The 22,490-nt window shown below is 40.0% G+C and overlaps 1 protein-coding gene across 1 annotated transcript in view; it reads left to right on the top strand.

The window, feature by feature from the left end:
* Positions 1-2,447: 2,447 nt before the first annotated feature.
* The window catches only part of LOC125776739 (gustatory and odorant receptor 22-like), a 106,542-nt gene continuing 86,499 nt past the window's right edge, over positions 2,448-22,490 (top strand). Inside the window, exons 1-2 of the mRNA XM_049450290.1 lie at positions 2,448-2,693; positions 3,216-3,254. Of these exons, the coding sequence (XP_049306247.1) occupies positions 2,529-2,693; positions 3,216-3,254 (204 nt within the window). The 5' untranslated portion in view covers positions 2,448-2,528. The remainder of the gene's footprint in view (positions 2,694-3,215; positions 3,255-22,490) is intronic.

The following is a 22,490-nucleotide window of genomic DNA, read 5'->3' as shown; positions in this document are numbered from 1 at the left end:
GTGGATGTCGGGGGAGGATGCTCATTTACTATATACAATATGTATTTAAGTAAAATGACAGCTAGCATAGGGTTGCAATTATTTTTTTAAGTGCAAATATTTTTCTTCGTGTGTTTTTTGTTGTGCCGTTGCATTAGGTGGAAAAATCTACAATTCGAGCACCGTGCAAGGGTTTTGCAAGAGCAAGAGAATACGCCTAATGTCTTCCGATGATTTTACCCATCACAGAGCAAAAAACAAAGGAGTAAACTTACGATGTGCTGAATATCTTCCTATCAAAGAAGGTTACTCATAAGCCACGACAAACATTTAAAACTGAATGAGAAAATGTTAGCAAAGTGGGTATGCCCAATAGTATTTTAGGCAATGGAAAGGTAGTTCGGCTACAAATGTTCAAGTTCCCTTGCGATTAAAGTTGTATGTATGAATGTGAGTGTGTTGATATCGTAAATGCCGCTTCCAATGCGATTTAGCCTTAAAGTTCACAGCAAGACATTGTGCATCATTTACTCGAATGGCTGCACAAACTTATGAGAAAATCCTTTGTAATTTTTATTTATTTGCAATACATGTGCAGTTTTGTGATTTAACTGTTTCTTATCATTCATTCAAAGAGCAAAAAAGCGGAAGGGAGATATTTGACAACCTTATATATATAAATACTACATTATTAGGAAAACAAAAATCGCCACAATGACCTTAGAATTTATTTCAAAGCAGTTACTATATTCCATTGTTGGTACGATAATTTGTTTGTCTAAATATCTTATAATGTTCGTGTTCGAAATATTATTACTTATTTATGAAAAAAGGAACCCATGTAATTTAAATATGCATTCTACTTTATGGATCGATTTTGTCAAATATTAGCAGGTAAGACCATTTTGTTGTGGTACGAAGTGGAATATTGCATACTATATTACTACAATTGGTATTCTACTATATATTAATTGGCTATTACTATTCATATAACGGGTGATTTTTTTGAGGTTAGGATTTTCATGCATTAGTATTTGACAGATCACGTGGAATTTCAGACATGGTGTCAAAGAGAAAGATGCTCAGTATGCTTTGACATTTCATCATGAATAGACTTACTAACGAGCAACGCTTGCAAATCATTGAATTTTATTACCAAAATCAGTGTTCGGTTCGAAATGTGTTTCGCGCGCGTGTTTTGTTCAGCGATGAGGCTCATTTCTGGTTGAATGGCTACGTAAATAAGCAAAATTGCCGCATTTGGGGTGAAGAGCAACCAGAAGTCGTTCAAGAACTGCCCATGCATCCCGAAAAATGCACTGTTTGGTGTGGTTTGTACGCTGGTGGAATCATTGGACCGTATTTTTTCAAAGATGCTGTTGGACGCAACGTTACGGTGAATGGCGATCGCTATCGTTCGATGCTAACAAACTTTTTGTTGCCAAAAATGGAAGAACTGAACTTGGTTGACATGTGGTTTCAACAAGATGGCGCTACATGCCACACAGCTCGCGATTCTATGGCCATTTTGAGGGAAAACTTCGGACAACAATTCATCTCAAGAAATGGACCCGTAAGTTGGCCACCAAGATCATGCGATTTAACGCCTTTAGACTATTTTTTGTGGGGCTACGTCAAGTCTAAAGTCTACAGAAATAAGCCAGCAACTATTCCAGCTTTGGAAGACAACATTTCCGAAGAAATTCGGGCTATTCCGGCCGAAATGCTCGAAAAAGTTGCCCAAAATTGGACTTTCCGAATGGACCACCTAAGACGCAGCCGCGGTCAACATTTAAATGAAATTATCTTCAAAAAGTAAATGTCATGAACCAATCTAACGTTTCAAATAAAGAACCGATGAGATTTTGCAAATTTTATGCGTTTTTTTTAAAAAAAAGTTATCAAGCTCTTAAAAAATCACCCTTTAGCATGTTTGTTGCAAGACTTAACTATTAGATAGCCGACACAAAAACAAATGTTCACCATATTCTTTAGGAAATTATAGTTTATTCACTCTCCAAGTTATTAATCAAGTAGTTAAAATACTTCTGTGCATTTTACTTTAAATGTGTTAGACACACAAATTCATTGAGTTTTTTAACATTTTAAATGAAACAAAATATAAAATAAACAAAAACACAATTTCAAATAAATTTCGTAACTATTGTGTTTCAAAGTCAACACTTTATTTTTATTTTTATTGCTAATTATGCTTTTCGACTGCGTTATAGAAAATTTAATATTTGTTGTCGACTTGTGACTTATTGTTTTGATGTATTATTTAACGAAACATTAACTTGAATAGTTTTTGATCGAACTACTTCTGCATTTATAAAAGAGTTGCCAATGCCCTAACCCGAGAAACAATGTTTTCATGTTCAATTAGCACACTAATTGATAACCCTAATCTAATACTTAATGATTTATAAACATATCATATATTCATAAATACTTACTGGAATACTTAATGTGCAAAAGTTCAAAAGAACTGAACATAAAATATATTGCTTTAGTTTGTTCTTATAGTTCGTGCTGTTATATTATCGATTATGAACAATCAAAGAATGGATACTCCAAACCTTCTGCTCTCAGAAATAAAATTAAAAAAATGGAAAAATTATGATAATAAATATTCAAATTCTTCATTAAATGGTACATTAAAAGATTATTCATTCCATTCTACAGAGAACGAAACCATAGAACGATATGATCAAGTAAGTAAATTTATAAGTACACGTACTCATATATACATACATATATTACGTAAGTATATAAGTTTTCATAACTCATGAGAACACTACTATTATTTTAATTTAATATATAAAACTCCATTATTATTTTGTTATTATTAGTATTTTTAATTTTCACCACAGGCGCCCAATAAGGTTGTAAAACGGCAATGACTAATCATTGTCGTATTCAAATCATTGAACTCTAAACTTAAAATTTTTTTTTCTTAGTGGTTGAGTATACCAAACGATTCATATCGTCACCTGAAATGCAAAATAACGTATCATCAAAAAATTCGAAATTGAGTGTCTTATTGATTACGCTTCACTACTTCAAATTACAGACATAATATTAAATATGTTCAACATTTTCTGGTTCTGCGGTCATATATAAACCAGTTTTAACCAATATTAAAATTTTGTTTCACTCATGTTCCATTTTATTCCGTGTTTCATTCAAGCCACTGTAAATTTCTGAAAATGTTGTTACGTTATTTTGCATTTCAGGTGACGATATATTCATTAGTAATTTCCGCCAAGCAAACGGTACGTAGAATAAAAAATAATGCGGTTTTCTGATGGTTTCTTACCATATACTTTCTCCTACTTCCTACTTAGTTTTGTGAAATTGTTATTGCTTTTGCGTATATCATTGCAGTTACCTTTTTTTTTCTCAGTGCAGACAAATTCTTAATTAAAACAATGATAACAAATAAGGAAGGGCAAGTTGGAGTACAATCGAACATTTTTTACTCTTGCGACTGCGGGAATCCAAATCAGGGAAATTCCTTAAGGTGTAAAATGTTAACCAGGGGATCATAATTCAAACAATTTTATATATACTATATGTAACTCATACTACTGTGTAGTATACTCACCAACGTATTCGGCATAAGGTTTGTTAGAAAAACGACAAACATTCTACGTATGTATTTAGTATATGGGAGTTTGGGTAGTATGAACCCGATTTTATCTATTACCTACATATACTATATACTAAAAAAATGTTCCCTGGGTATCATTGAGTTGCCTTACATATTATCACCAATCACATGGTGTAAAGTTAGTCGGCTGTTCGAAAATCTAATTTTATCTATTTTATTCAAAAAGATACACAGTTATGAGTAAAACACGTTTTGTAACTTTTATTGAGATAAATCCATGATTTGCCGATAATGCAAAGTTCGACAAGGTGGCATTGCCGATGTAAAATTTAATGTCCCTGGCGTATTCAGTAATAGGGAATCGCAATAGCAAAGCGTACTTGTAGGAAATACTTCTTTTTAAAGTAGGCATGACCCCGCCTTTTAATAAAGTGTATGTATTTCCTAAACCATTTAAGCTACAACAACCAAATTTGCTGAGCGCAAATATTATAAGAAATCATACCAACATTGTGAAACTGTATGAAATCGGAAGGTAACGTCGCTCACTCCCCATATAACGATGCCGTTAAAAACTGCTTAAAGCGCAATAAATGGAGTAAATCAGACCACAATCACGCCTACTTCCCATACAACACAATTTTAAATCCTACTTGATTCTTTCACTTTCTATTACATAAAGCAGGAAGCAATTGATATAACGGGATAAAACTTTGCAGTAATAATTGCTTTGAAATATGCCACCTTATGACCAAAAATTACCTAAATCCAATAGTAACTGTTCAACAGACATCAGTAGCTATAGTTGACTTTAAACAATTGAAATTCAGACAGAAATTTTTCCTGATAATAGTTTTTGTCTGTATCAAAAATGCATTGAATAGGGTCAATACTTCCCTAAGCCCCCATGTAACTAATACAAACATTTTCAAACTTTCAGGTGACTTCATGCAGGATATATCGGCCAATATTTGAATTATCTCAAGGAAAATTGCAGAACATGTTTTACTGATAACATTAATTCTTTGTGCGTAAAAAAGATACATTGAGGCGAAAACTTGACCTACCCCCCATATAACTATTACCAGGATTTTCAAACATCCGGCTGACTTTGCTTCATATGATTAGTGATTGTATATGTTGGTGCTTAAATGAAACCCAGGGAACACTTTTTAGTGTGTTTGGCTCCCTGTCGGAGAACCGGCAATTTACGCAAGAAGCTAAGCCTGTGTTGTGTAATTGCTTATTCAGCTTGCAGTGGCCAGTATTAAAAGCGACCAGCGGTTTGAGTTTATCTCCCGGGAGGTTGATTGTATATTTAACCCTTAAACGTCTAATTTTGTAAAATTTTCATGTATGTATTAACATGCATTTTTAAATATTACATCACGTCACATGTTGCTTTGATATATCTGTTATCTTTTAGCTCAGTAGTTCTGACTTGAGTAAGAGTACATCGAAAAAATAATTTCAAGGAAAATTTTGTATTTTCAAGTGACGATTGTGAAAGTAATAATAATTAATTAGTGCTGAAAATTTGGAATCTTCATCGATATTACAATTTAATTTGATGTACATAATTGTTGATAAGAAGTTTACAAATTTAAATTGAAAGTTTATGAAATAAAACTTAAATAATCCCTTGAGAAACCATCAAACATCCTAATTGTTCATCAGCGTTTCGTGGTATATGTCACCCTTTCCGCACTCCCCGTATTTTCCAAAAATTTAAAATTTAAAAAGAGATTCGTAACACTTTTAAAGAGCTATAAATGTACACGTTATATTTATTTCCGCACCAAAGATATGTATAGGATATACAATATACACTTTGCTCGCACAATACAATTTAAAAAATGAAATTAAAATTTTTGCCTCACAAAATATGTACTTTCAAAAAAACGATGGGGTCAAAGTTCGCCAAAAGGGGAAAAAACGAGTCGATTGTCGATGTCGTAGCGCCGGAATGATGATCTTGACAAGGTGTCCGTCGGTTTTGTACCTTTCTTCCGCGAAAGTAGATGATGGTGTGTGATGTCATTGTGTGTGTGTTAGAGCGTGGTGGATGATGTGAAGAAAGTGATGATGAGTGTGGGGAATGTGGGGAATGTGGCGAATCAGTGTTGCATGTGTACGTAGATGTGTGGGATGATGTTGACGGGCAGAAGTGGGAAGGCTGATACCCATTTAGCCATCCTGGCCCCCTAGGCAAATTTTTAGCCTAGTAATCCCTGGAGTTGTTGCAGCGTAGCGACCACGTTGCTGAGACCGGTTGGACGACGGGTTTGTGGCCTAGTACGCTGCCGCCGTGTTACGTTATGGTGGTGTCGCGGACGCGAGTCGTCCGGTGTGCTTATTGGCCTTCGCTGTTGCTGCCGTTTGGAACGTCGTTTACCCCCGCGGTTGCGTGGGGCAGAGTGTCGCACGGTCTCGGGGGTGGTGATGCGGTGCAGCAAAGTGTGGTGTGGAAGCACACACATCTGGCACACATAGCCGGACGTATACTCTTGTGTTGTATGAGTGGGCGACAGGCAATTCAGGCAATGGCCATGGGCCCTGGCAACCTGCTGGCGTTGCTGAGGTGGCATCCCTTTAAATATGCCGCAGTGTGGCAACCTGTGCGAACGACAACAGAGAGGACATCGAATGCGAGGCAGCTATTCTGTTGCGACGTCGGAGTTGCTCGAGTTGCACTGCGTGAAGCGGTGGACTGCGTTGTTGCCGTGATGGTTCGCGGCGCTGGTGTTGGAACAGCCCCCGGGCGTGGAACGTGGACAGCTGAACGGACGGTTGGCATTGGTGCTGTTGCCGCATCGATATCCATATGTATCTAGAGAAGAGTTATCATCATTAGATATTGGTTAATATAGTGGTGAACTATGTTGCCACGTGGTGGGGCATGAGTGAGATGCAGAGGTTTGCAGCCTTTTATGTTATTTTTGGTTTTAATAAATTATAGGTTGTGGTATATTTGGCGGTTTTTTTTTTCTTTTTTATCGGTTGATTGTCGGTTTTTTTTCGGTTTACGGTTTATATATCGGTTTTTTCGGCTGTTGGTAAAAAGCATAGTTTAACGACCGGCCTGGTTAGTGTTCCAGTTTGCGTGCGGAGATCGACTACGCGAATATGACCGTCGGAGCTGTAGTAAAGCTTCTCTATGCGGCCAAGCCGCCATTCGGTAGGGGGGAGACAATCGTCATTGATCAAAACGCAATCTCCAAGCTGAGGCGCCTTTCCTGGTGTTTTCCACCGGTACCTTCTGTGGAGGTCCTTTAAATAATCTTCTTTCCATCGAAGACTGAAATCGTGATGGAGAATTTTAATTCTTTCCCATCTGTTTAATAAGGAAAGCGACTCCACGCCTGGCTCAGGTGTGGCCAGAATGGGCGCTCCTTTAAGAAAATGCCCTGGTGTGAGGGCTGTAAAGTCTGATGGATCTTGCGAGAGGGCTGCGAGAGGCCGTGAGTTGAGAACGGCTGCAATTCTAGTTAAGAGTGTCGTGAACTCTTCATAATTGAATTTATAAGGGCCAGCTAGCTTCTTGAAATGGGATTTGAAGCTTTTTACGGCTGATTCCCATAAACCACCCATGTGCGGAGCGCTTGGGGGGATAAACTGCCAATTGATGCCTTGGAGAGCATATTTTTGTATAATGTCAGGTGAGACTTGTTTCATAAAATCCACAAATTGTTTCTCTGTGGCTCTTTGAGCTCCGATAAATGTTTTACCATTATCGCTCATGATTTTGGATGGAAAGCCACGTCGTCCGACGAAGCGAGCAAATGCCGCGAGAAAAGCCTCCGTCGTCAGATTAGTACACAGCTCAAGGTGCACTGCTTTTGTCGTGAAACAGACAAAGACAGCCACATAGCCTTTCATCATGGTGGGAGACCTTAGCATGGACGCCTTTATTTGAAAAGGCCCAGCAAAATCGACACCTGTTGTGGTGAAAGGCAGAGCGAAATTGCAGCGTTCCGGTGGAAGTGCTGCCATAATCTGCGTTCTCATTTTCTGCTTGTACATAGTGCAGACCTTACACGTGAAAATGCACTTCTTGATTTGGGGCTTAAGACGGGGCACATAGTACTCTTGGCGTACCATATGTTGCATGAGGCGATGTTCGGCGTGCAACATGAGTATATGGATATAGTTGATGAATAATGTGGCAAATGAGGATTTCTCTGGTATTATTATGGGATGGTGTTCGTTATACGTAAGGCTGGAATTAGCAAGCCGGCCGTTTGCACGAAGCAGACCTTTCATGTCTATAAATGGGTTTAGTACTAAGAGTGAGCTCTTTTTGTCAATTGGCTTCGATTCTCTTAGTAACCCTAGGTCGCGGCTGAAGTAGCGCGTTTGGGTTGATGCGATAAGAGCGACCTTCGCTTTTTGTAAGTCTTGGTGCGTCAATGTATCGCATTGGGGGCAAGTTGCTCCCTTTACCTTAAGTTTGAGTCGCTCTACGAATTTGAGAATATAGGCGACTACTCTGAGTGCTCGGGGGAACGATGAAAATCGTTCAAGGATGTCAGCATCATCCATTGTTGTGTGATAAGTAGCGATTTTTCGACTCTCTGGGGCAATTATGTTGCGCATTGGCGATTGTGGCCAAGAATCGGGAGATTCTGTTAACCATCGGGGGGTGGTGGTGGCGAGATGAAGGGGTTTGCACCCTCTTGTCCCAAGATCGGCAGGATTGTCAGCACTGGCTACGTGGCGCCAAGTGGCTGATCCTACTAGATCAAGTATTTGAGACGTTCGGTTAGAAATATATGTTTTCCACGCGTGTGGTGGTTTTTCTAACCAGGCTAGAACTATTTCGGAATCGGACCAGAGGTATAATTTATATTTTGCCATGTTTAAGTGGGTCTGTACCATGGAGACGAGCTTTGCTAGTAGCAGAGCGCCACAGAGTTCAAGTCGTGGTAGACTTATGGTTTTTAAAGGCGCAACCTTTGCTTTTGCCACTAGTAGGTGGCTTGTAGTTGCAATATCGCTTTGGGTGCGCACATATATAGTGGCACAATATGCCTTTTCAGAGGCGTCGCAGAAGCCGTGTAGTTCCACCTTGTATTCGGGGGAATAGTTTACCCACCGTGGAATTTGTATCTGCGAAATGTCTTTTAGGTTATTAGCAAACTGGGACCATCTTTCTAAGCGAAGAGGTTTCACTTGTTCGTCCCAGTCAGTTCCGTCTAGCCATAATTCTTGGATCAGGATTTTTGCTTGTTTCATAATTGGCGAAAGCCATCCTGCGGGGTCGAAAGTTTTGCCACAGAGGAGAGAATTTGGCGTTTTGTAATGGCGGATAATGCGGATATGGACTCAGTTGTGTATGAAAACTGGTCAGATATCGCATTCCATTGGATGCCCAGTGTTTTTGTTGTACTTTCCTTTTCAAATATAAGGAAATTAGTGTCCAACAAATGGTCTTTATGAATGTTTTTTAAAATATTTGGGTGGTTGGCTGTTATCTTTTTTAATGGAAACCCTGCGGTATTGAGGGCATTTATTACCTGTGATAAGGTATCGTATGCTAGTGGAAGACTGTGGCTTCCAGACAGGATATCGTCCACATACGTCTGTGTTTTTAACACTTGTGTTGCCAGAGGAAATTCTGACCTTGTGTCTTCTGCCAGTTCGTGGAGTGTACGAATGGCTATGTATGGAGCACAGTTTACGCCAAAAGTTACTGTTTTTAATTTGAAGTCGCGTAGTGGACTATTGGCAGATTTTCGGAAAACAATCCGCTGAAAATCTTGATCATCTTTATGAACCAGTATTTGTCGATACATCTTTTCGACATCCCCATTGAATACGTATTTGTATATACGCCAGTTCAATATGAGGAGCATTAGATCTGGTTGGAGTGTGGGTCCCGTAAATAGAATGTCATTTAGGGAATTCCCCGAGCTAGTGGTTCTTGAGGCATTGAAGACAACTCGAACTTTTGTTGTTTTTTTCTCAGGCTTTACTACTGCATGATGTGGCAAGTAGAAAGAGTAATATTTGCCTCTTATGATTTTTTCACATGGGCTTACTTCCTCCATGTGATCTAAATGAAGATATTCTTCCAAGACACCATCATAATCTTGTTTTAGCTCACCTTTTCTAAGTAGGTTTTTTTCCATACTTAGAAACTGCTGCATTGCAGAGGTGCGAGAGTGACCCAAGGCGAGTGTGTCTGGAAATTGTTGTTTTAGTGGTAGTCGTACGACATACCGACCATTAGCTGATCGAGTAGTTGTGGCTTTGTAAAAGTCTTCACAATACTGATCCTCTGGTGTTGTAATTGAAATGGGGGGGAGTTCTTCTAACTCCCAAAACTTTCTCAATTGTGAATTGAGGTACTCGTTTGAGATTTCCTCAACTTGAGTTGTCATTGCTGTGACTGGTTCCGCAACTAGTCCACTTAGGACCCATCCGAAAATGGTATTTTGCGCCAGTAGTGTTTTAGAAATTTTCCCAACACCTTACAGTATTATTTGCGATATAAGATCGCTGCCTAATAGAAGGTCTATTTGAACGGGGGTGTTGCAGTTGGGATCTGCTAGAGTCAGATGTGAAATCTTATCCCAATGCTTGCTACTTATTTGATAGCTTGGAAGCATGTTTGTTAGTTGCGGTAAGACAATAGCATTTGCTTGAATGCGCTTATCCGCTTGGGGGGAAATTAGGGTAATGGGGCTTATTTTGTTAGAGTTTTGTACTACTCTTCCGCCCATTCCCGTAATTTCATAATTGGCTTGTTTTGTTGGCAATTTTAATTTATTTTGGGCCTTAGACGCTATAAAGGATCGTTGGGACCCTTGGTCTATTAGGGCTCTTAGTTTGAACAGTTCTCCTCGATGTTCGATGGAGACAACTGCTGTGGGTAGTAGTACTTTACTATGATTTTCGCTGTGTAGCGTTTGAGTTTTTAATGCCTTTGAGCAGCATGGTGTCTCTTGGCAATTTTGTTGAGTTTCTGTTTCGGGAGTTGCTGTTGCAACTAGGCCCGTGGCTTTTTTTGAAAAAGCGCTACTTTGAGATGTGTTGGGAAAGTTGTTTATGTGCAACATAGAATGATGCCTTTTGTGGCAATATACGCAGTTAAATTTGCTTTCGCAATTATTGAGATTGTGTGAGTGGGACAAGCAGTTTGTGCAGTCTTTTTGACCTGACAAAGTTGTACCTTTCATTCACATTCAATTTTTTAAATTTTTCGTAAGCTTTTAGCTTATGCCCTCCTGTACATAGTTCGGATGACGTGAATTTATTTTGTTCAGATGTGAACGATTGTGCTTTGAAAAAGCTTCTATTTAAATTGTTGTTGTTATTGACTTGGGGTCTATTGAAGCTTCTGTTTAGGTCGGGTTGAACGTTTTTAGTTCTGATTGTTTTTTTATCTACCCTTTCCGCAATTTCATATTGGGCAGTTAAGAAATCTTTCATTTGCTGCCACGTTGGGCAGTCTCTTCTTGATGAGAGCGATTGCTCCCATAGAAGTAACGATTTTTCTGGTAATGCTGCGGTGCATATGTTTACCAGAATAGGGTCCCAACTGTCTGTGGAAACATTTTGTGTCGTTAGAACCGACAAACAATTTGAAACAGTGGATTCTAATTTTATGAATTCTTCACTTGTTTCTTTTTGAATTTTCGGCAAGTTCATGAGTATGGTTACTTGCTTGTCGACCAATATTCTTTTGTTTTCATATCTGGCTTTCAGAGCTTCCCAAGCCAAATTGAAGTTGTCATCACTTAATGCGAACTGTTTTACTATTACACCTGCTTGACCTTTTGTCTTGTATCGGAGATGATACAATTTTTGCGCTTGCGATAGTTTTGGATGGTTGATGTACACGGCAGTAAACATGTCCCGGAAGGACGGCCATTGTTCATAACCTCCATGGAATATTTCTGTATCGCACGCTGGCACTTTGAGATGAATGCCTGTTGCCTCCTGGGCTTGCAATTGTGGTAACTCTACTCTACTGTGGGGAGCAGGTGCAATTGATTTTATGAGTTTTAGTTGATCTGCGATCATAATCTTTGTATCTTCATACTGGTCTAAGCAGTTTTCAAATTTGGCATATGCAGAAGATTTAAAGTTTTCTGGTAGATCTGAATCGTCAGTATCTACAATTGCGTCATATGCAGCTTGGAGACGTGTCCAAAAATTTTCAATAGTTTGGCTTTTTATTTCTAGCGCCGATTCAGAATTGTCTTGAATCGACGAAGAAGCAAATCGAGTGCAGTATTTTATGAGACAGTCGCTCTCAGAAATGAATTTGGAGTATGATATGTGGCACAATATGCCTTTTCAGAGGCGTCGCAGAAGCCGTGTAGTTCCACCTTGTATTCGGGGGAATAGTTTACCCACCGTGGAATTTGTATCTGCGAAATGTCTTTTAGGTTATTAGCAAACTGGGACCATCTTTCTAAGCGAAGAGGTTTCACTTGTTCGTCCCAGTCAGTTCCGTCTAGCCGTAATTCTTGGATCAGGATTTTTGCTTGTATCATAATTGGCGAAAGCCATCCTGCGGGGTCGAAAAGTTTTGCAACAGAGGAGAGAATTTGGCGTTTTGTAATGGCGGATAATGCGGATATGGACTCAGTTGTGTATGAAAACTGGTCAGATATCGCATTCCATTGGATGCCCAGTGTTTTTGTTGTACTTTCCTTTTCAAATATAAGGAAATTAGTGTCCAACAAATGGTCTTTATGAATGTTAAAATATTTGGGTGGTTGGCTGTTATCTTTTTTAATGGAAACCCTGCGGTATTGAGGGCATTTATTACCTGTGATAAGGTATCGTATGCTAGTGGAAGACTGTGGCTTCCAGACAGGATATCGTCCACATACGTCTGTGTTTTTAACACTTGTGTTGCCAGAGGAAATTCTGACCTTGTGTCTTCTGCCAGTTCGTGGAGTGTACGAATGGCTAAGTATGGAGCACAGTTTACGCCAAAAGTTACTGTTTTTAATTTGAAGTCGCGTAGTGGACTATTGGCAGATTTTCGGAAAACAATCCGCTGAAAATCTTGATCATCTTTATGAACCAGTATTTGTCGATACATCTTTTCGACATCCCCATTGAATACGTATTTGTATATACGCCAGTTCAATATGAGGAGCATTAGATCTGGTTGGAGTGTGGGTCCCGTAAATAGAATGCCATTTAGGGAATTCCCCGAGCTAGTGGTTCTTGAGGCATTGAAGACAACTCGAACTTTTGTTTTTTTTTTCAGGCTTTTCTACTGCATGATGTGGCAAGTAGAAAGAGTAATATTTGCCTCTTATGATTTTTTCACATGGGCTTACTTCCTCCATGTGATCTAAATGAAGATATTCTTCCAAGACACCATCATAATCTTGTTTTAGCTCACCTTTTCTAAGTAGGTTTTTTTCCATACTTAGAAACTGCTGCATTGCAGAGGTGCGAGAGTGACCTAAGGCGAGTGTGTCTGGAAATTGTTGTTTTAGTGGTAGTCGTACGACATACCGACCATTAGCTGATCGAGTAGTTGTGGCTTTGTAAAAGTCTTCACAATACTGATCCTCTGGTGTTGTAATTGAAATGGGGGGGAGTTCTTCTAACTCTCAAAACTTTCTCAATTGTGAATTGAGGTACTCGTTTGAGATTTCCTCAACTTGAGTTGTCATTGCTGTGACTGGTTCCGCAACTAGTCCACTTAGGACCCATCCGATATATAATAATATTATTATATTATTATAATTTTTTTTTTTTTTTTTAATGTATTGCGAGTATATATGTATATATATATTTTTTTTTTCGGATTTATTGGTATGCCCTCGTACTTGTGTACCGGAAAGGGTCAATACCTTTTGTATATAAGTATGTATGTGCGGTTCTCTGTGCTTGCACGTATGTTTCCGTGTTATTGCACTTCTCTTTTTCTTCTTCTCCGGGAGAGAGGTATTTTTTAAATTTGTTTGCCTATTATTGTGCAGGCCGCATGCATGCCATACGTACTTGTATGTATGTCAACAATATTATCACTTTGGCGGTACGGAAAATACCGAAGAGAGAAAAAGTTTAATGTGCAGGTATTTAACCTCTGCACTTAAATGCAAGTATATGTATGTATATATATAAATAACCAATGTGGGTTAATGTATATTAAAACTGATGTGTATATCGTATAAATGTATGTATATATGTATGTTATGCTCTCTCTCTTTTTTTTTTTTTTATGTTTGCTTTAATATTTTTAATTGCGCCTATTACCTCCTTTGAGCAATCAAGCTTACTGCTTTAAGAAGTAGTAGAAGTATTCCCGGAAAATTTACAAGTAAATACTTGAATAGCGCGATATTATCCTTTTTTTTTTGTTTTTGTTTTTTAATATCGGTTATTTAGATTAAACCGTATAAAGGAATATTTAAAATCCGTTTAAATCAAATGTTGCTCAAACGGTTTTGTATGCAACCGTAGTTACCAGCAAATATACATACATATATACATAAAATTAAAACCAAAAAATGGAAACGATACAACTCACTTTGATTTCCGTTAGGGGTTTTTGGGTAGTAACCAGAAGTGAGTGTGCGTGTGAGTGTTGTCCAGTTCCTCCTCTTGGTTGGATGCCAGCTGTTTATTCCGCCTTTCTCTTATCTGCTTTTGTTGTTTTGTTTTTTCTTTTAGATTCTTGTTAGCTCGCGCCCGTATAAATTATTGTATGTGTGTTTGTTTTTAGTTAGTTTTAGCTGTTTCAATTTAGTTCGCGCCCGTTTGTTTTAATTTTTATTTTTCTTTGATTAGGTGAGATATGTGTTCTCTATTTTGTGTAACAAGCAATTTGCACCTCTGTTGACACTCTCCTTTTTGTTTCCAATTGTTGTATTTTGTATATGTACGAGTATATTAATTTTCTAGCACTTGTGCACTTGTTTGCATTTGAGCCCACTGCACTGAATATATTTCATACCGCCACAATATTAATAATATTTTTTTTTTTTGAACGTTTTTATTATTTTCCGTAGTGCCTTTCTTTTAGGCTCGAAGGACCATGTTTCGTGGTATATGTCACCCTTTCCGCACTCACCGTATTTTCCAAAAATTTAAAATTTAAAAAGAGATTCGTAACACTTTTAAAGAGCTATAAATGTACACGTTATATTTATTTCCGCACCAAAGATATGTATAGGATATACAATATACACTTTGCTCGCACAATACAATTTAAAAAATGAAATTAAAATTTTTGCCTCACAAAATACTTTCAAAAAAACGATGAGGTCAGAGTTCGCCAAAAGGGGAAAAAACGAGTCGATTGTCGATGTCGTAGCGCCAGAATGATGATCTTGACAAGGTGTCCGTCGGTTTTGTACCTTTCTTCCGCGAAAGTATGTGAAGAAAGTGATGATGAGTGTGGGGAATGTGGCGAATGTGGCGAATCAGTGTTGCATGTGTACGTAGATGTGTGGGATGATGTTGACGGGCAGAAGTGGGAAGGCTGATACCCATTTAGCCAATCAGGTACGCAAATTTATTACATAAAATGTGGTATAGGTATTTCTTTGTTTAAGGTCAAAGTAAATTTGTTTTCTGGATTTCCATACAAACTACTTAATACATGTTTTTTCAGTTTAATAATAATTTTAATGAAATTTAAACAAATTATGGACTTTTGTAAAAATGTGTACTTAAAATGTGCACCTAGTAGTTCCTCAAAGAACCAACCAAGAATACACCCTGTAAAATCTAAAAGAATGATTTTTAAGAAAAATCGTAGAACAAATGTTTTTTTGTAAAATTAAAATACATTTAAAAAAATTTGAATGAATCGGAATAATTAGGCTTTAAGGGTTAAACCTGACATGTAGTATGCCATTTAGTTGTTGCTAATATGTCTCTCTACCCAGAGAGGAGTTCAGGTCCAACCATATTAGTGAATGCTGCGAAGCGGGTGAGCTCATGAGACAGTTCGTTCCGGATATACCTTTGCAACCACGCATCCAGATGAGGTGCACTTAGTTACGTTCCGTAAGGCTACTCACACGTTCTCTACGCTCCTGCACCAGAAGCGATTTCATCTCATAGGAGAAGATTGCTATAAGTGCCGCTTGACTATCGCTAAGTATGGTTATATAGTACGTTCATTGCGATGGCTGCGTTGGACGTTTATCGCTATGCACCGACTTATATCCAAATGCTCGGAAAACTTCGAAAAAAAACGTTTTAGAGCCGCCAGTGTACAACTTGATGGTACTATCCCTGAGCAATGAGCAGTTGCACGCTAATCATTAGCCTTGAACTTCTTGGTGAAGTTAACCTTTTTGGTAATGGGTTTATAACCTACTTTTTCTATTGCTAAGAAAGTAATGTACTCTAAACGAGATTCACTTCGTGTGCTGCAGTTCGTACTGCCCCATTCCGTGTAATAGGTTGTCACTTCATATCCTAAAGTCAGCGGCAGCTTGTGTAGACGTGTGTCACTTGCAGTGGCTCACCAGTATATCAACAGCATCTGAAGGTACTGTGAATACCCTTCCCGGAGGTTGTAGCTGTGCGGTGACGGTTCACCTGATAGATTCATTGTCATGATATACATGAACGGGATGTCGTCTCCACTTTTTGCGTGGTGAACGGGGCCTTCCCAGCCTATCAGCTTCGGAGCGATCTGCCGCAGCCAGGTAGGGGACTTCTCCTTTTTTGGTGTGAAGGGTTGACCTATGGTTGCTTTCATCCTATTTTCCTTTAGCCTTTAGAGCTGGGAGGCTCCTGTAGCGGATTTGCCCGCTTTAGATTTTCCTTTACGCTCTTTCGCAGGGGAGATACTACTTCCTCTGTCTTGCAGATAAGCCCCTGCACCACGACGAGGTGCGAAGAGGAATTTGTCGGTCAGTGCATGAGTTATATACAGTACATGTATATATAAAATTGCTAAGACTCCTCTGGTTAACGTTTTACATCTCAAGGCACCCGAACTTAGCCCTTTCTTATTTCTTTGTTTTTATTGCCTTTTAACAATATGGATGCAATGAATTTTTAAATTAAACAAATATGTCAGTGAATGTGTTTTTAATTTTAATAAAATTTAATTAATCCATATATGTTTATTTATATAGTAGTCGAAAAAATTCTTCGTATTTCCAATACAATTTTAACTTATGTTTTTGTATTTATAATGAACTTTTTTCTTTTTTTTTACTGGCGCAGACACCGCTAACGCGATTATAGCCAAGCTAACAACAGTGCGCCAGTCGTTTCTTCTTTTCGCGACGTGGTGCCAATTAGAAATTTCCAGCGAAGCCACGTTCTTCTCGACCTGGTCTTTTCAACGGAGTGAAGCTCTCCCTCTTCCTCTTCTTCCCCCGGCGGATATTGCATCGAATACTTTCATTCGCCATGGCCAACGCGCAAATAACCTTAGATCTTTCGCAGAACCTTTCTTTCAAAAACTCTTAACGTCGGTTCATGAGATGTTGTCATTGTTCATACCTCTGCGGCATTTAGCAGGACGCGAATAATGAATGAATTATAGAGTTTGTTTTTTGTTCGTCGAGAGAGGGAGTCGCCTTGCCTAAAATCTCGTTTGGTATCGAACGGCTAGGCCTTTCCTTTCCATGCCCTTTATCAGTTCTTCGCCGCCGTGTTTCAGTAGCTCGGTCTCAATCCATCGACCCCCGCTGCTTTCTTGTCCTTAAGATGGGTAATTGCTATTCGAACTTCTTCATGGTCGGGCAATGGGTTTGCCTTCTCCCGGCGTTATACTTTTACTGCCATCCACAGGCTGAATAAGTATTAGTCGCCGCATCTTTTCGTAGCATTTGCGAGCATTACCCCTGTCGGCAAGCTTGTCAAGCTCTTCATACTCACGCATTTCGGTTTCCTTCTTTTTTTGTCTGCAAATACCTTCCGCTTCCCTCTTCAACTATCACTATCCATCCCATCCCGCGCGTTGTGGTGGGCTGTAACGTTGCGAAGTAGGCAGTCTGTTTTATTCTCGCTGCGACACAGCGCTCCTCATCGTACCAGCTCCTCCTTTGCATTTTCCGAAAACCAATGGTTTCGTTGCAGCTTTATATAGGGAGCTTGAAATGTTTTCCCACAGTTCCCTTATATCGAGTTGTTGCCCGATAGCTGTCTGTTGTGATTGCAGCTTTTCGACATCGAACTTTCATTGTGTTTGTTGGCGTACGTTTTTTCTGCACAGAAGCGGTTGTGTAGTGGTCTAGTGTTGTCTGGAGATGTTTCTTCCGTCTATCACAACAAGAACGATCTTTTTGGTATCTTTTCGATCCAGATACAGCCAGGTAGCCTGATGAATTTTTCTTTACTGGAATTTAGTACTACAGATCACCATATTTCGGGCCCCGGAAAATTCGATCAGCTTCAACCCATTTGAGGATGTTTGCTCTTAGAGGCTGAATTTACCGACTGTTGTGCCAAAGATACCTTATTTGCCCACTCTGGCGTTAAAGTCGCCAAGCATCGTGACAGGAGCAGCTCTCATAGGTGCGCTCCAATCGCTCATAGGAGGCATCTTTGGTCACATCGTCTTTTTCTTTCGTTGGGGCGTGGGTGCAAGTCAGCGATACGTTGAAGAACTTCGCTTTGTTGCGAATTGTGGCTAGACGGACATCCACTGGGATGAATGGCAGTACCCGGCGACGGAGTCTCTCTCCCTCCACGAATCCCACACCGAGTTTACGTTCCTTTTTATGAACACTGTAGTAAATGCCGCAAGACCCATTCGCCTCAGTCCTTGTCCCATCCATCGGTTTTCTTGGACGGCGGTGATGGCAGTCTTCACTCGAACGAGGACATGAACCAGCTGGGCAGCAGCACCTTCCCAGTGCGCTTACCGTGGTCGCCGTCTGAAGCTGGTTATGCTTTTTCACCGTTCGACCATTTTGGTCGACCACTTTTTGGCATTTTTGCGCTAGAGACATTATTTTTTATCAGTGGTTTCTCGGCGAAAAACTGCGACAAGTAATTTTCGGAGGCTTCTCTTGAAGCCGACTTTACTCCATTAAGAGAGTTCAGCATTCACCAAATAAATGGTAATCCAATGGTGCAAGATCAGGGCTATATGGTGGATGGATCGATACTTCCCAGCCAAGCCCTCTCAGTTTTCGCCGAGTAATCAAAAATATGTGTGGTCTAGCGATGTTCTGGTGGAAGACGAATCAGTTTCTGTTGATCAGTTCTGAACATATTTTTTGATTGCTTGATTCTATCTTTTCAGTTGTTGACAGTAAAATGTAGAATCGATCGTTCGACTTGGCTGGAGCAGCTCATAGTGGATTATTCCTTTCGAATCCCACCAAACACTCAGTATAAGCTTTCGAGGCGACCATTTCTTGAGCTTCATTCCGCTTGGACCACATTATATTTGCGCTTCAGAAATGGTTCCATTTTATTTTGTTTCAGCAAAGAATTGTAGATGTTAATTCCGTCCATTAAATTTCAATTCATGTGGTTCCCTAACATCGAGCTTCTTTTTATTTCCATAATTTCATCGACTTTTTCAACGATAGGTCGACCAGAGCGAGGGGCATCTTTCAATGGAAGCGAGCGACGATTGTTGTGCTACACGAACTGATACAGCATCGTCTACGTAAAACCACAAATTTCATTGGTGGCTTGCGTGGCATTTTTCCTTTATTTATACAAAAATTTCAAAATATAGCGAATTTCTTCATTATTTTTACTCATTTTTGAACAGCTGTAACTTTTTTTCAGCTTCCCCGATTTTAATTTTTTGTTCGAGTAAAGCTTAAAATTTCGCCTTTCCAACACTATATGGTATGCCACAATGTGATTAATAGCACGGGAGATATACGACTGCAACGACATCTATTGACAAAATATGAAAACCCAATATAATAAACAAGTTTTTATTTCATTACCTATGCAGATAATAAATTAGTAATGGCGTCTTGTTTATTTTTGGCTTCTTCTCTTTGTTCACTCACTGTTAGTAATTGTGCTTTATTTTTTCTTCCTCACTTCTGACAAAATTTTCATGTCCCTTATTGTCAATGAAAATATTGTAAAGAATTAGATAAGCCATTGTGAATGCTTTCAGTAAATGTGCTTGTAGCATATCAATATGCAAAATACAATTTTTTTTTTCAAAATTTCAAAAGCCTGTATTTAACTTTTTAGGGGTTAAATCACATTATCCTTGTAAGGGACCATACGAAAGTTTTCTGATAGATATACGGAATCGCCTAATAAATGGTAGCCGAACAAGTTTTTAATTCTCCCTTTACTATTGACTTTCTAATAGGACTCATTTCTTATTTAGCGACATCAAGACATCGTCCGGGCACCCAATGAACACATCGATTAACTTGAGGTGACTATCCACAATTGCCTAAATAAATTGAAGTAAATATAAATAAAAAATGTTTAATTAGCGATTTTACTAGATCAACAACGGGATAGTTCCCCTTTCTGCTGTTAAAAGTACTGCGGGTTCGGATACAGTGCGGTACGCCGAGGCGACTCTTAGGGCTGCTGTCCTCTGCACTTTAGTTAGCACTTTCCTTCTATGTTCTACCTTTAATGTGTCGGCCCATATTTCGCTCCCGTATAATAGTACTGACTGTGTTGTGTCCATTAGCAATTTCCTTCTGCTTACAAGCGGGCCTCCGGTGTTTTCCATGAGTCTTGATAGCGCCATTGTTATATTGGCTGACTTTTTTGCAGCGTGTTGGATTTGAGCCCAGTACGTCAATTTGTTGTCCATTCTTATTCCTAGATATTTTAGGGTCTTCGTCGTTTGGATAGTTTCTGAATGCACTTGCATGTTTACCTCCAGCGGGATGTGTTTCCTAGTAAGCAGGATCAGTTCTGTTTTTTCTGCAGCTAGGCTGAGGCCGTGTGAGTCCAACCATGCCTGTGTTCGCAGCATAACTTGTGTTAGTCTGCGCCTGGCCATGTCTGTATTACGCGTGGTTATGACGGCGGCGATGTCGTCTGCATAGCCTACGAGGTAGCAATCGTCAGGCATTTCAACGTTTAAAATTCCGTCGTAGTTGGCGTTCCATAAATCTGGTCCAAGTATAGATCCCTGCGCTGCTCCAGAGGTTATTTCCTTACTTCGTAGGCCGTCACTCGTGTCGTACAGTAGTTTCCTGTCTTTAAGATAGCTTCGTATCATTTTCATCAAGTAAAGGGGCGTTTTGAAGCGGCTTTCTAGCGCGTCGATCATATTTGCCCATTTTGCGCTATTGAATGCATTCCTTATGTCAATTGTTGCGAGGAGGACTATCGGTCTCGAGAAGTTATTTTTTCGATGAGCTTCCTCCACGCTACGCACGACGTCTTCCACAGCTCCGATGGTGGACCTGCCTGGTGTGAATCCGTGTTGTCGCTCTGATAGGCCTCCAGCGTCGTTTATGGCGGATATGATGCGGGGTTTCAGCAGTCTTTCTAGCAACTTTCCTGCTGTATCTAGCATGCATAGGGGTCGGTATGCTGATGGTGTTCCTGGGTCTCCTTTGCCTTTGCTTATTAGGGTCAGATACTGCCTATTCCATATTTCTGGGAAAATGCCCTCGTTCAGACATGCATTATACATGGATAGCAGTAAGTGCGGGCGTTCCGTAGCGATTAGCTTTAGCACTTCCACCGGTATCCCATCAGGCCCAGGGGCTTTTCTGGTCTTTAGAGTGTTTGCTGCAGTGTTCAATTCCTCCAATGTGAAAGGCGGACATGAGCTCTCTTGTGTGTGTTCTGGTGGGTCTCTTCCCAGATCATGGGTTGGGAACAGGGTGTTTACGATGTTCTCCATAGCTGCGGCGTTTAACTCAGGGGTGGCCTGTTTTGCTGCGAGTTTTTTCATCACAATCTTGTATCCGAGACCCCACGGATTTTTGTTTATATCGTTACGTAGCTCCTCCCATTTATCTTTCTTTGCCTTTGCTATTGCGTCTTTCAGCTCAGTTTTTGCAGCTTTATATTCCATATGCTCCTCCATTCCGTTTCTTCCTCTTCTTCTGGCTCTTGTATATCGTCGTCTATTGCGCAGGCAGGTTTGTCTAAGGTTTCGGATTTCGTCCGTCCACCAGTAAACTGCTTTCTTTGGATGTCCCCCTTTTATTTTGGGCATTGCTACTTTACATGCCTCGGTAATGGTGCTCAGGGTTGCTTGAACGATCAGCCTAGCTGTGCTATTTACGTGGTATTTTGGTGGGTTTGGTGGCTGCGAGGAGCTTTTCTGAGTCTAGCTTGGAAGCTAGACTAGAAGAAGTTCCTCTTCTTATCTTCCTTGATGGGTTTCTATCTGGGCCTATGAGGTAAGATATGTATTGGTGGTCGCTACCAGTATAGTCTTCCAAAACTTTCCACTCGCGCAGCTGGCTTGCGAGTCCTTAGGACACCAGCGTGATATCGGGGGTTGTGCCGTTGCATCCTGGCGTTCTGAAGGTAGTTTGGGATCCCCTATTTGCGACGATAAGGCCTAATCTAGCCGCCATGTCGAGAATTTTCCGGCCCCTTGAGTTTGTGGTCGGCGTGCCCCATTCCGTGGCCTCCTGCGATGATCAAGTGACGGTTTCTTTGTCGTGCAGCATCCTCTATAGCATCGAGCTTTGCTTGGAAGTCTGTGATGGGGTCGCTCGGTGTCAGGTAGCAACTTATTACCGTAATGCTTTCGTTTTCTATCCAGACAAACCCGTTTCCTCTCACGCTGTTTGTTTTTCTGAAACTACTCCTTTCCGTTTGCCATATTGCCGCTGTTGCGGTGATGTCTTCCAGCCACGTTCCATCTTGCGCTATTTTTTATTGCTCGCTAACGATTGCTACCTCGGTTCCGAGTTCCAGCATGAGTTGCGGCAGGAGGTGGTCAGCCGTTTTGCTTCTGTGCATGTTGCACTGTAGGATCTTCATATTCTCGTTTTTTCTCTATACGACTCGCATGACCGAGACCCTGGGA

Source organism: Bactrocera dorsalis, chromosome 2 (genome assembly GCF_023373825.1).
Source record: "Bactrocera dorsalis isolate Fly_Bdor chromosome 2, ASM2337382v1, whole genome shotgun sequence".
In the NCBI taxonomy this organism is placed as follows: domain Eukaryota; kingdom Metazoa; phylum Arthropoda; class Insecta; order Diptera; family Tephritidae; genus Bactrocera; species Bactrocera dorsalis.
The sequence above is the reverse complement of the archived record's forward strand: the minus strand, read 5'-3'. Positions and strand labels throughout refer to the sequence as shown.